At 47.3% G+C, this 12861-nt stretch overlaps 1 protein-coding gene across 1 annotated transcript in view; it reads left to right on the forward strand.

The window, feature by feature from the left end:
• LOC133349818 (serine/threonine-protein kinase OSR1-like) overlaps positions 1 to 10562 on the forward strand; it is a 35538-nt gene extending 24976 nt beyond the window's left edge. The window contains exons 16-18 of the mRNA XM_061563605.1: positions 5290 to 5358; positions 7287 to 7351; positions 7836 to 10562. Coding sequence (XP_061419589.1) covers positions 5290 to 5358; positions 7287 to 7351; positions 7836 to 7910 — 209 coding nt within the window. The 3' untranslated portion in view covers positions 7911 to 10562. The remainder of the gene's footprint in view (positions 1 to 5289; positions 5359 to 7286; positions 7352 to 7835) is intronic.
• The last annotated feature ends 2299 nt before the right edge of the window (positions 10563 to 12861 follow it).

The following is a 12861-nucleotide window of genomic DNA, read 5'->3' on the forward strand; positions in this document are numbered from 1 at the left end:
GCTACAAGACCATCGCCAAGCAGCTTGGCGAGAAGATGACAGCATATTCTTAGGTTTTTCGGTAAAGTCACGTAGGTAAAACATTAAAATTAATAAAAGTAAAATAAAATATTTTTTTATATATTTGATACAGCTGTCGTGGCTGTGATGGTTCCACCTGAAGACGGAAGCTTGTGTTGCCTCCGAAACGTCGTGATTTTTATTTTATTTTACTTTTATTAATTTTAATGTTTTACCTACGTGACTTTACCGAAAAACCTAAGAATATGAATCCTTGCAGTCACGAAAGCTTCAAATCTAAGATGACAGCAGTTGGTGCGATTATTCGCAAATGGAAGAAACACAAAAGAACTGTCAATCTCCCTCGGCGTGGGGCTCCAGGCAAGATCTCACCTTGTGGAGTTGCAATGATCATGAGAACGGTGAGGAATCAGCCCAGAACTACACGGGAGGATCTTGTCAATGATCTCAAGGCAGCTGGGACCATAGTCACCAAGAAAACAGTTGGTAACACACTACGCCGTGAAGGACTGAAATCCTGCAGCGCCCGCAAGGTCACCCTGCTCAAGAAAGCACATATACATGCCCGTCTGAAGTTTGCCAATGAACATCTGAATGATTCAGAGGACAACTGGGTGAAAGTGTTGTGGTCAGATGAGACCAAAATGGAGCTCTTTGGCATCAACTCAACTCGCCGTGTTTGGAGGAGGAGGAATGCTGCCTATGACCCCAAGAACACCATTCCCACCATCAAACATGGAGGTGAAAACATTATGCTTTGGGGGTGTTTTTATGTTCTTAGGTTTTTTCCGGTAAAGTCACATAGGTAAAACATCAAAATTAATGAAAATAAAATAAAATAAAAAAAATAAAAATCACGACGTTTCGGAGGCAACACAAGTCTCCGTCATCAGATGGGACCGTCACAGCCGGATTAGCTGCATCAAGTGAGGCAATGATTCAAGATGTAATCCCTTAAAAGCAAGTTGAGGGGGGAGGAGAGGGGGGGGGAGCTCATCAGAATGTGGTAGCCAATGAATGGAACGTATCGGGAGGGAGGGGGGCGGGGCTCAAAGACGGCACAGAGTGCCACGTACAACGCATCGGGAGGGGGAGGGGGGCGGGGCCAAAAGGATGGACGACGGCTTGGACGCGTTTGCTGCTGCACACGCCAACGCATTGGACAGAGAGGGGGAGGGGGGGCCTGATACACATGATAGAAAAAGAACGAAAATGCCCATGTTTATACCAATGCTGGCTGAACAATGAAGAGAGTACTGTTAAACACTGGGGATGTTAACACTCGGTAAAGTGAAGTAAAATAGTGCCTGTCAGATAAGATGGTCCAAAAAAGTGTAATTAAGTCTTTTTTGCGTGGTTGATAACATCTTTCCAATGATTACTAAGTTTGTACCCATCATCACGGGTGAAATTATGTCTGTTTGTATATTTGTATGGCTTTGTGTACAAACCTTTGATGGTAGCCGGGAGGTTTGCAGAGAACCTTGGTCTCGGAAAAGACAATTTCATGAGAGCCCACCGAGTTGTAGCAATGATCGGCAACGGCCAAAGAATCAATTCTGCCGTGTTTCAGATCTGACTTGTGCTCGCGGACACGATCAGAAACATGACGTTTCGTTTCTCCAATGTAGCAATCACCACAAATGCAACTCAATTTGTAGACTCCAGGATACTGTAAGTCAGGAACGACATCCTTCACAGATGGAATCAGATCACGGATTTTATGCACTGTACTGAATCGGACTTGGATCTTATGTTTGTTTAGAATTTTGGAGATCTTTTTGGTCACGCCTGCTATGTATGGTAACGTGATAGTTTTGGTCAGAGTTTCATGTGGCTGTTTCTGTGTGGTGGGAGAGAGAGCTTGGCGGATAGTACGGTCAGAGTATCCGTTCATCCTGAGGGCCCGATGTACATGTCTTAATTCACCGGTCAGGTGGTGTTGGTCAGAATTGCCATGGGCTCTGTGGTATAGCGTTTTGATGAGAGCATTCTTTTGAGATGGGTGGTGGTGGGAATCCGGTTTCAAGTAGGAATCTGTGTGGGTGGCTTTCCTGTAGACAGAATGTCCCAAGGATCCGTCAGGCCTCCTCTCAAACAGAATATCCAAGAATGGTAGTTTACCGTCTTTCTCCACTTCCATGGTGAATCTGATGGATGGGTGTCTAGAATTGATGTGGTCCAAGAAGTGGTTCAATGCTGGGAGGCCATGTGGCCAGATGACGAAAGTGTCATCCACATACCTCTTCCACAGGGAAGGACGCAGGGTGTGGAAGAGGTATGTGGATGACACTTTCGTCATCTGGCCACATGGCCTCCCAGCATTGAACCACTTCTTGGACCACATCAATTCTAGACACCCATCCATCAGATTCACCATGGAAGTGGAGAAAGACGGTAAACTACCATTCTTGGATATTCTGTTTGAGAGGAGGCCTGACGGATCCTTGGGACATTCTGTCTACAGGAAAGTCACCCACACAGATTCCTACTTGAAACCGGATTCCCACCACCACCCATCTCAAAAGAATTCTCTCATCAAAACGCTATACCACAGAGCCCATGGCAATTCTGACCAACACCACCTGACCGGTGAATTAAGACATAGTACATCGGGCCCTCAGGATGAACGGATACTCTGACCGTACTATCCGCCAAGCTCTCTCCCACCACACAGAAACAGCCACATGAAACTCCGACCAAAACTATCACGTTACCATACATAGCAGGCGTGACCAAAAAGGTCTCCAAAATTCTAAACAAACATAAGATCCAAGTCCGATTCAGTACAGTGCATAAAATCCGTGATCTGATTCCATCTGTGAAGGATGTCGTTCCTGACTTACAGTATCCTGGAGTCTACAAATTGAGTTGCATTTGTGGTGATTGCTACATTGGAGAAACGAAACGTCATGTTTCTGTACCGTGTCCGCGAGCACAAGTCAAATCGGAAACACGGCAGAACTGATTCTTCGGCCGTTGCCGATCATTGCTACAACTCGGTGGGCTCTCATGAAATTGTCTTTTCCGAGACCAAGGTTCTCTGCAAACCTCCCGGCTACCAATCAAAGGTTTGTACACGAAGCCATACAAATATACAAACACAGACATAATTTCAACAGTGATGATGGGTACAAACGTAGTAATAATTGGAAAGATGTTATCAACCACGCAAAAAAGACTTGATTACACTTTTTTGGACCATCTTATCTGACAGGCACTATTTTACTTCACTTTACCGAGTGTTAACATCCCCAGTGTTTAACAGTACTCTCTTCATTGTTCAGCCAGCATTGGTATAAACATGGGCATTTTCGTTCTTTTTCTATCATGTGTATCAGGCCCCCCTCCCCCTCTCTGTCCAATGCGTTGGCGTGTGCAGCAGCAACCGCGTCCAAGCCGTCGTCCATCCTTTTGGCCCCGCCCCCCTCCCCCTCCCGATGCGTTGTACGTGGCACTCCTGTGCCGTCTTTGAGCCCCGCCCCCCTCCCTCCCGATACGTTCCATTCATTGGCTACCACATTCTGATGAGCTCCCCCCCCCCCCTCTCCTCCCCCCTCAACTTGCTTTTAAGGGATTACATCTTGAATCATTGCCTCACTTGATGCAGCTAATCCGGCTGTGACGGTCCCACCTGATGATGGAGACTTGTGTTGCCTCCGAAACGTCGTGATTTTTATTTTATTTTATTTTCATTAATTTTGATGTTTTACCTACGTGACTTTACCGAAAAAACCTAAGAATATGAATCCTTGCAGTCACGAAAGCTTCAAATCTGGTGTTTTTATGCTAATGGGACAGGACAACTTCACCGCATCAAAGGGACTATGGATGGGGTCATGTACTGTCAAATCTTGGGTGAGAACCTCCTTCCCTCAGCCAGGGCATTGAAAATTGGTCGTGGATGGGTATTCCAGCATGACAATGACCCAAAGCACACGGCCAAGGCAACAAAGGAGTGGCTCAAGAAGAAGCACATTAAGGTCCTGGAGTGGCCTAGCCAGTCTCCAGACCTTATTCCCATAGAAAATCTATGGAGGGAGCTGAAGGTTCGAGTTGCCAAACGTCAGCCTCGAAACCTTAATGACTTGGAGAAGATCTGCAAAGAGGAGTAGGACAAAATCCCTCCTGAGATGTGTGCAAACCTGGTGGCCAACTACAATAAACGTCTGACCTCTGTGATTGCCAACAAGGGTTTTGCCACCAAGTACTAAGTCATGTTTTGCAGAGGGGTCAAATACTTATTTCCCTCATTAAAATGCAAATCAATTAATAACATTTTTGACATGCGTTTTTCCTGGAGTTTGTTGTTGTTATTCTGTCTCTCACTGTTCAAATAAACCTACCATTAAAATTATAGACTGATCATTTCTTTGTCAGTGGGCAAACGTACAAAATCAGCAGGGGATCAAATACTTTTCTCCCTCACTGTATATAGTTTGTGCACTGCATTTAAAACCCTGTGACCTGAGCTCAATTCCCCCTCGTGATAAAATAACAGTGGCGAATATTTGAACCGATCCTGAGTTTCCCCTAGGTTAACTCGGCCTCAAATGCTGTGTAAACAACAGCATTTGGGAGACGAAAGGGCATGGTGTTGGCCACCCACCTTAAATAGATGTTCACTATGAGTACTTGCCCCAAGGCAGTTCAGGGGATATTGTCTTTGTGTAAGTATGCATGCGTGTATGTGTGTACCTGTGCTCCTTGTATGGGATGGGTGCTTCGATTGAGCGGCATCATTCGTAACTTGTGTTGTGTTAGCATTTACACGGCAAGCACCGTCCATTGTGTAGCAGATTGGCACGGCCTGGCATCAGTCATGGACCCGACAGTGTGATGCATAAGCAGGGCCGTGATGTAATAATAATCATGATGATCTGGCGTTTAAAGCTTTGGCATCTCACAGCGCCGCCCATGTCTTGAGCGACAGAGTTGGGGAGCACACCTTTACTTGCAGACTGTGCTGATTAGATGCTGCTTCATGGTGTATGGTGGAATTGAGTGGGTTTTTTTGTCACTTGATGGTGTTGAATATTGTGTAATGATATTGAATGGTGTTTGATTGCATTTGGTAGTGTTCTATAGATGTAATGGTGTGGTAGTGTGCGATTGCATGTGGTGTGTGCCATGCCGGCCTTCATAGGTGCTCTCTTAACAGCACTTGCCCCAACAGGTCTGTTAAGGCTACACTGGGGATCTTTGTCTTGGTGTGTGATTGCATGTGTATGGCATGGTGTGTGATTGTGTGGTGATGGTGTGTCGCAGACACCGCTGATGGGGTGTCTCAGGAGCTCGTGTCTGCAGGGCTGGTGGACGGCCGGGACGTTATTGTCGGTGAGTAATTGGCCCGAGTTGTTGGTTTCTTATCACAGACTGCAACGTTTCTTTAGTAATGCAAACGAAAATGTGAAAAAATTATTAATCACGAGATAAAATGTCTCATTAGTTCAGTCAAAGCAGACAGTTTCGGCCTTCATTTACCCAGGAGATGAAACCATTCCACTGAGAAACATTGGCTCCTCCCTTGTCATGTCGCTGCATCCACGGGGGTGTCTTTGCAATGCGAGGTGTAAATGTATAAATAGCTGAGCTTGCATAGTCAAGAATGAATGGGTGGGGGTTGTCCATTTGGAGGACGTCATCTTTGATTATTATTAATGAGGGGGGCTGTTCGATGTGGAGTGACGTCACCTGCTCATGATTATTAATGAGGGGGGAGGGTCCATGTGGAGGACGTAACCTGTTCATGATTATTAATGAGGGGGGCTGGTCGACGTGGAGTGACGTCACGAGCGTTGCACAGACATTCTTGGCTCATAGTAGGTAATAATAATGGGGGGGGTGTCCATTTGGAGGATGTCACCTGCTCATGAATATTAATGAGGGGGGCTGGTCGATGTGGAGTGACGTCACGAGCATTAAGGACAGACATTCCTGAGTGATTATAGTAGGTAATATAATCCTAGGACACCGCGAATACGACGGGCCTGCTCGCAGATTTCAGGATCAACAGTCTCGCGGATTTCTGGGGCAGCTACGAGTCATCCACGGATTACAGAAATTTGCGGATTATTGGAATACAGAGTATTGCTGAATGTGCATGATTCATTATAACCACTCATGAATGTACAGTGATCTTATGTAGTTGCTTTTCACTGCGACCTGTAGCAAATGACTTACCCTTCCTTACCCCGACTGTTATACAGTCAAGAGATCGGTATACAGGCTCGTCTCGGCTTAATGAGTGAGATACATTTCCGCAAACATTTATCGGTTAAATGAAGACTCATTAAACGATTGTCGTTTTCCTATTGTCTCACTCCCGTTCTTAACAGCTGAGAAACGTTTCGGCCCCAAAATTCTCCGCTCTTGAAGAACTTTTTTCACATGAGAAATACAAATTCAAATTGTTGAATAAAGTAGTACAACATCAAATATAACACCACACATGGAAAACCACAGTGCTTGCAGGTGCCTGGAATTTGTTGTTTGAAGGGTAGATGTTAGTGGTTGGAGGAAGCAGCAGGGACCATGCAGGACCGCTGGTTTAAATATCACTCGCCACTTATGTTAGCCGTGGCTGGGAATCGAACCAGGGTGACTGGGTTCGTAGCCACGATGCAGGGATACAGATGAAGCGCAACTTCCGATCCTCCGTAGCTGCAATTTGCGTCGCCACCCATTACAGTGCCACCACGAGGCACCCTCCCCCACGCGACGAAATGCGGGCATACACCACAGGATAGTTGCTAAAAAAAACAGCTGTGTGCCACACGCCCTCTGCTGCCACAGGACACATTTATCAATCGGTCTCCACTCGAGAAACAAACATTTTGTTAATTTTGCGAACAAATGAGTCAATTCAAATTACTCTTTATAGTGAAGTCTCGAAGAAAGAATGCGCGTTAAACGAGTCTAGCCTATAGTCTCAAGAGTTGACTACGTGTTTAATGGGGAGTCATCATTCGTGGCACTTACTCGCAGTATCACGCACAGCTCTTGGTACATTGCTGATGCCCGTGCAGATCCATGGTGATGACTACATTGAATGTGTAGTCATCCCATGTCACTCGTCGGTGATATCGAGGTGGACTGAGGAATGGTGCACCCAAAACATTAAGAACCGCTTCCTCGTCACCAACCCCCTACTGGCTTGCACCTGCCCCGCCGTCACGGCCCGCGCTGCCAAACAAGTTTCGTACCGACCAGTGTCTTGTGGTGCACACCATCGCCGCATGCGTCTGTGCGTGCGCCGTGTTTAGTCGCTGCCAACCTGCAGAAGATTGTTGACGACCCGCAGACGAACAAGTCGCTGACGTTCAAGCTGGTGAGTGTTGTGAGCGACGTCGCTATTGGTGGCGCTGGCTGGTTTAAATATCACCATAATCGCTCAACAAACTCGAATTATATGGTGATGTGTGACCTGCGCATGGGTGGTGTGTGTGTGTAAAATTCTTGTTTAAAACACGTGTGTAACCTGTGTCGCACGCGTGCTTGTGTGTGTGTAAGTTGTGGGGAGCGGTAGTGTCGCGGTTAATGCGCTGCGCTATGAACCCAACTTGCCGAGTGCGATTCCTGCTCACGGCTAACACCAGTAACGATTATCTGAACCGGTCCTGGGCCTCTTCCTAGGTCGACTCAGCCTCATGAGTACCTGGTGCAGTGTGTGTAAACATCGCCACTGGGGAGACACAGGCAGTCGGGCGTGGTGTTGGCTACCCACCCCCTCGCATGCCGTGCTGGCCTTCATAGGTGCCCCAACAGTCTGTTAAAGCTATACGGGAAATATTTGTTTCTGTCACGTGTTTTAGGCGTCGGGCTGCGAGGGCTCCGAGATCCCGGACGACGTGAAACTCATCGGCTTCGCGCAGCTCAGCATCAGCTAGGAGCGCAGCGATGGCACCTCCACCGGTGTCTCCCGCGCCAGCAGCACGACCCGAACACCGCTCTTCTCTCCTTTCCTTTTTTATCATTGATTTTCTCCGGATGGCCACAGTTTTATTTGAATAACATTGGGCTCATTGTAAATATAAAAAACTAATCATTTAACGATGACATTTTGTCCACGACGTGCAAACTCACTCATAGGTGCGCTGCACATGGCTGCTGCGGCGACACGGTGTTAGTCTTTATAAGGCTTCGCATGAACTCCCTCGGCATCTTCACTTTTCAATCTCCCCCAGAGGCAAGGGCAACAGATATGCCATAAGATTTTTAGACTATGCATAGTATATAAAATGTTAAACCAATTTAAAGGAGAATTAAAATAATGTAAGTATTGTTGACCAAGAGTGCACAGCTTTTCGTGGGGAGACACAAATATGAGAATGAAGACACTCCATCCTTTACGAGCAACATGAGCCTGCCAACTCAACGGGCTAGTTAAGCTATATCCCCATAGCCGTCATCCCAACCCGAACTGCAAAGCTAGCCAGCTAGCCGCAATGCATACCCTAGCCGTAGCTCTTACCCAGCTAACTGTAATCCCACCCATGCCCCCTAACCGTATCCTTTCTATCTGTGATTAACCAAAACAATTAGCCACGACCTTCACCCAGCAAACTGCAATACTCTTGATCTGACCCCTTCCCTGCTTGCGAGGCAGCTTTTGCTGCCTACGTGGATAGCCCCTGTCCCAGCCGGCCACAGCCCGGATCACCCCGGGCGGCTACGATGATCGAGCTGGCAAGGCCGCCGTCGCCCAGGCCCCGCCGTGTTGGGAAGAAGCACCTTTAGGTGTGGGCAACATAGTACTTAGAACCCTCTGCTTTTATAGAACGTATTAATAACAAGTCGGCATGAGAGTACAACACTAAAAGAAACGTGAACACGTATAATTAATTACACTAACGGGGTTAGTGGAGGTGCGATGGCAAGATTGTGGATTCGGGTGAATCTTGGTGGAGCGGTGGCACCGGACGGCGCGAATTGTGACGGCGTGCACGGAGGGAGGATTGCTTTAGAGGTGCAGGCTGCCATGCGCCGCTGTCCGCTAGGCCGGAGAAGTGAGCATCCTTCATCGTGCGAGTGCGTGAGCCGGGGCTGATGGCAGCGTGGCCCCTCGGAGACTCGCTTTACTCTAGACGTGCCGTCTATGCGTGTGTGTTATTCAACAATACGTGTCAATTCCCGCTGGTTTCCACAATAATAAAACATACGTTTGCTCTACAACATTGGATGTTACATCTTATTTAAGGGATCACGGAGAACACTGCAGTCTTGTTCATTGGGATCGTTAATTTCAAGTTGAAAAAATATTGTTCAAGCAAACACCGTGTGTATTTATGCAATTTGTCACCTGTATTGGATGATACTAGGCTCAAAACGAATACCATGAGACGCGTTACTCCAGCACTTGTGGAAACTAAAGCAATGTTCGTGTTGAACAGCTTGCGTCGACGCAAATTTGTATCCCAGGTTGTGTTTAAGGGGGCAAGCGTGGTGCTCGTTGCAGCGCAGCTCGCATGAGTGGCTCCTCCCTTTGCGCGGTGGCCTTCCCACACTCGACAGCGCCTTTTGTCTCGCCGCTATCGGAACGCTCGCGATAATCCACGGAGCAGCATTGCTTGGAGGGCTTACGGATGGTGCTCCGCTGCTGAGACCGTTCCCATTTCTGACACGAGCGGAGCCCGAGCGGTTGCACTTTGACACAGAGCGGTAGGCTCAGAGGAGTGATAGACGGTAAGAGATTTAGTGTCGTCTCGGGTTTCCAAATCGATCCCCAGAATTATGTCCCATCGCAACTCCGGGAACCTCCGGAGTGCACATTGCAGTGTGTACTGACCTAGGTGGTTAGGTGAGTAGATTAGTGTGAGTTGAATTCATCTTTACATGTCCAGATCAATATTCTTACAGATACCTTACAGTGTTTGGGACCCTAAGGGATCATGGCATTTGGCTTAATTTATAAATCAATGGAAACTGCCTCATTGGCCAGTATGGGCATGACTAATGCACCTGCACTCAGCTGGGTTTCGTACCAACGCTGGGAATCAGAAACTGAATGGGGAAATGGTTGCTTTCATTGCACGCATTGCAGCACCATTCAAAACTGTGCCCCAATCATATAAAGGGGGGGGGGGGGGGGGTTGGGGGTGGGCTGCAAACAGGGTCAGGCTTTTCTGAAAAGCGCTTTATGTTATTTGCAATGTGACATTTTACGTTGGTTGTTGATTTAACCGTTCACATTTAAAGGTGTACCTTTTTTTTAAAGAATGTGCTTCACTGATGTGAATGGGCAGGGAGATGCAGGATGCAGTGCCGTGGCAGTGGAGGCTCGTGCAATGCAGGCCTTGTGGGCCCTCGTGCCGAGGCGACGTTCCCGCGTTAAAATCTGGCCCGGCCACTGCTGCCCCGCAGCTGCTTTTTGGATATTGTGCCTATTGCTTATGAAAGAAAAAAGATCACTTAAGTGAAATTTAAAAGGTGGATTACTCATCACTATGGTTTAGGCTATGGTTATTCTTCACTGCTATGGTTTAGACTGTAAAAGTGTGGACCCTTTCAGTTATGTGAAAAAATAAAAGTCCTATTAAGTTTTTCGTTTTGATTGTGTGCGTGGGAGAGGGGGTGCTGTGAAGAGTGCTGGTTTGTGCAGGCTGCTCCTGCTGCCTTACACAACAGCACAGCTACTTGGACCAGAGAGCTTCGGGGGGGTTCCTGCAGGATTCGAAGGATGCCCTGGTCCCCCCCCTCCCCCTCTTTAAGAACAGGGTGGGGGGGGGGCTGCACTTTTTAACAACCACCAAGGGCAATCTTCATCTGCAAACTCCAGCAAATTGCGCACTTCAGTTGGTGGCTGGCGTTATAAGTGGACTGCGACCCTCCAAAGCGGTGTTTCTCAAAAATTGTTTGCCCCGTGGACTACCCATGATAAAACGCATTAACTTATCTTTAAATAGCAGCAATACAAAATAATTTATATTACTGAAACATTTTTTAAAAAGTAGCTATAAGGTTTTTTAAGAGGGGTGTCTGGGACCCTTAGATATTAGGGTTTGGGTAGTTTCATCGGGGTCATTTATCTAACTTTATTTTAAATGAAATATCAGTAAAATATAGTGTTTGAAACGAAAGGAAAACTGTCATTATTTCCGGATCAACCTGCATTTATAGCAGCTTGCGGACCACACTGAGAACCACAGCTCTAAAGAATCGCGCCGCCCCCATGGTCGTCCCCGTGATACGTTGATCAAACATCTCTCGAGATACCGGTGTATTCTAGATTTGAAGCTTTCGTGACTGCAAGGATTCATACTCTTAGTATTTTTCGGTAAAGTCACCGGTGTATGGCAGCAAAAGCAGTTTATGCAAACGCTGTCGCAAGAGGTCACGTTTGGTGCAACGGTCCTTCGCTAACTATGCATGATGAATGAAGAAGGGATTCTTCCTCTGCTAGGAAAGGTCTTGGCAATGATAATTTGACATCGTCTTGCTAGGCTTGCGAACCCCCCAATGTGGTCTTGCAAAGACAATATATTGTCTGGTCTAGCAGTTGTGGGTTTTTTTTTTAACAGGACCTACACTTCTGTACAGGCCTGGTCAATGCCAATGCTACCAAAAATACTTTGGGTTTTGGGGACTGACCGTCTGCACACAATAGTTAAGGACTTTCACGATGATGGTAGAGTTGGGTAAAGTCAATGGAAGGGCTATTTCCTGTCTACCTTGGTGTGGTCGTGATGTCGGCTGGTTCCTAAGCTATTTGAAGTCTTGAGCACGCATCTAGAAATATTCTGTAGCTGTACCAGTCGGATGTTGGTGCAGACACAGTGAGAGGTCCATTGGCTGCAGGTGGCCAAGGGATTGTTGTCGACTGGTCAACCCTGCTCGCTGTGCTGATGACTTTGTAATTGCTGCTCACTGAGAATTCGGAGACTCGTGGAGGTCTCCCTGATATACATCCACAGCCGTATTAGCTGCAGTGCAGAACTTCAACTTCCCCTCGGCATTGAGCTGTGATGGAGGAAGATGCCAACCCCAGCTGCGAGCGATCAAATTCGTACAACTTTTAATTGCTAGCTCAACCCAGGCTGCATAATGCAGCATCGAATGTCTGTCATCTATGTACGTTGAACTTCTTTCGAAAAAGTACGTAGCCAATCGTGCTGAGAGGTGTGGGGAAGGACAACAAACTAAACACAAAGCAGTTCTCAAGAAAGAAGTATCCAATCTAGATTTAAAAGTGCATAGCTCGAGTGGCTTCCTAATATCGGAAGAGCGTTCCAGACGGTCACAGAAGCGCATCTGAAAGCGCGCGATGCAGTGGCCGTCTTTTTTGATGGCCAGCCAAAAGTCGCTGCTGCGAGGACGACCGCAATTCGCGTGATGGTTTACGCTCATTGAGATGATCAGCAAGGTCTTGTGTGTGATGCGCGCGACCTTAATGTGTGACCTGTCCTGTTGCTCCACACGAAGCGCCGAGGATTCTCATACACAATAATTGTCTTTTTTGTCTACGCTTCCTAAACGTGGACCCTTTACAGCCAGCACACGATGCTGGCTTTACACATTCAAGCCGACCTGCCTCAGTTTGAGTTGAACGAGGCTTTGATCGTGAGGAGTTTACATCAACAACAAAGCGAAGGAGCCAATAAGCAAGCCTTCAACACTCCACGTTGCTTCGAAGTTGCACCCGAAGAGTGGCGCAAAAGCACCGTGATGAGATCACTTATTGGCGGAGGGGTCGCCGTTGTGTGCACGTGTGTATGGAAGTCTATAAGCTGTGCCAATGCTGCTCGCGTGCAGGGAGTACACGTGGCGTGGCGAAATGAACGCTCAGGAACAGCACCGTGGGGATCGCGTCACGTCGCGATCTCTACACCCGTCCACTGATGG

The sequence above is a fragment of the Lethenteron reissneri genome, chromosome 31 (genome assembly GCF_015708825.2).
Source record: "Lethenteron reissneri isolate LAM-NWPU_2019-01 chromosome 31, ASM1570882v1, whole genome shotgun sequence".
NCBI classification, from domain to species: Eukaryota; Metazoa; Chordata; class Hyperoartia; order Petromyzontiformes; family Petromyzontidae; genus Lethenteron; species Lethenteron reissneri.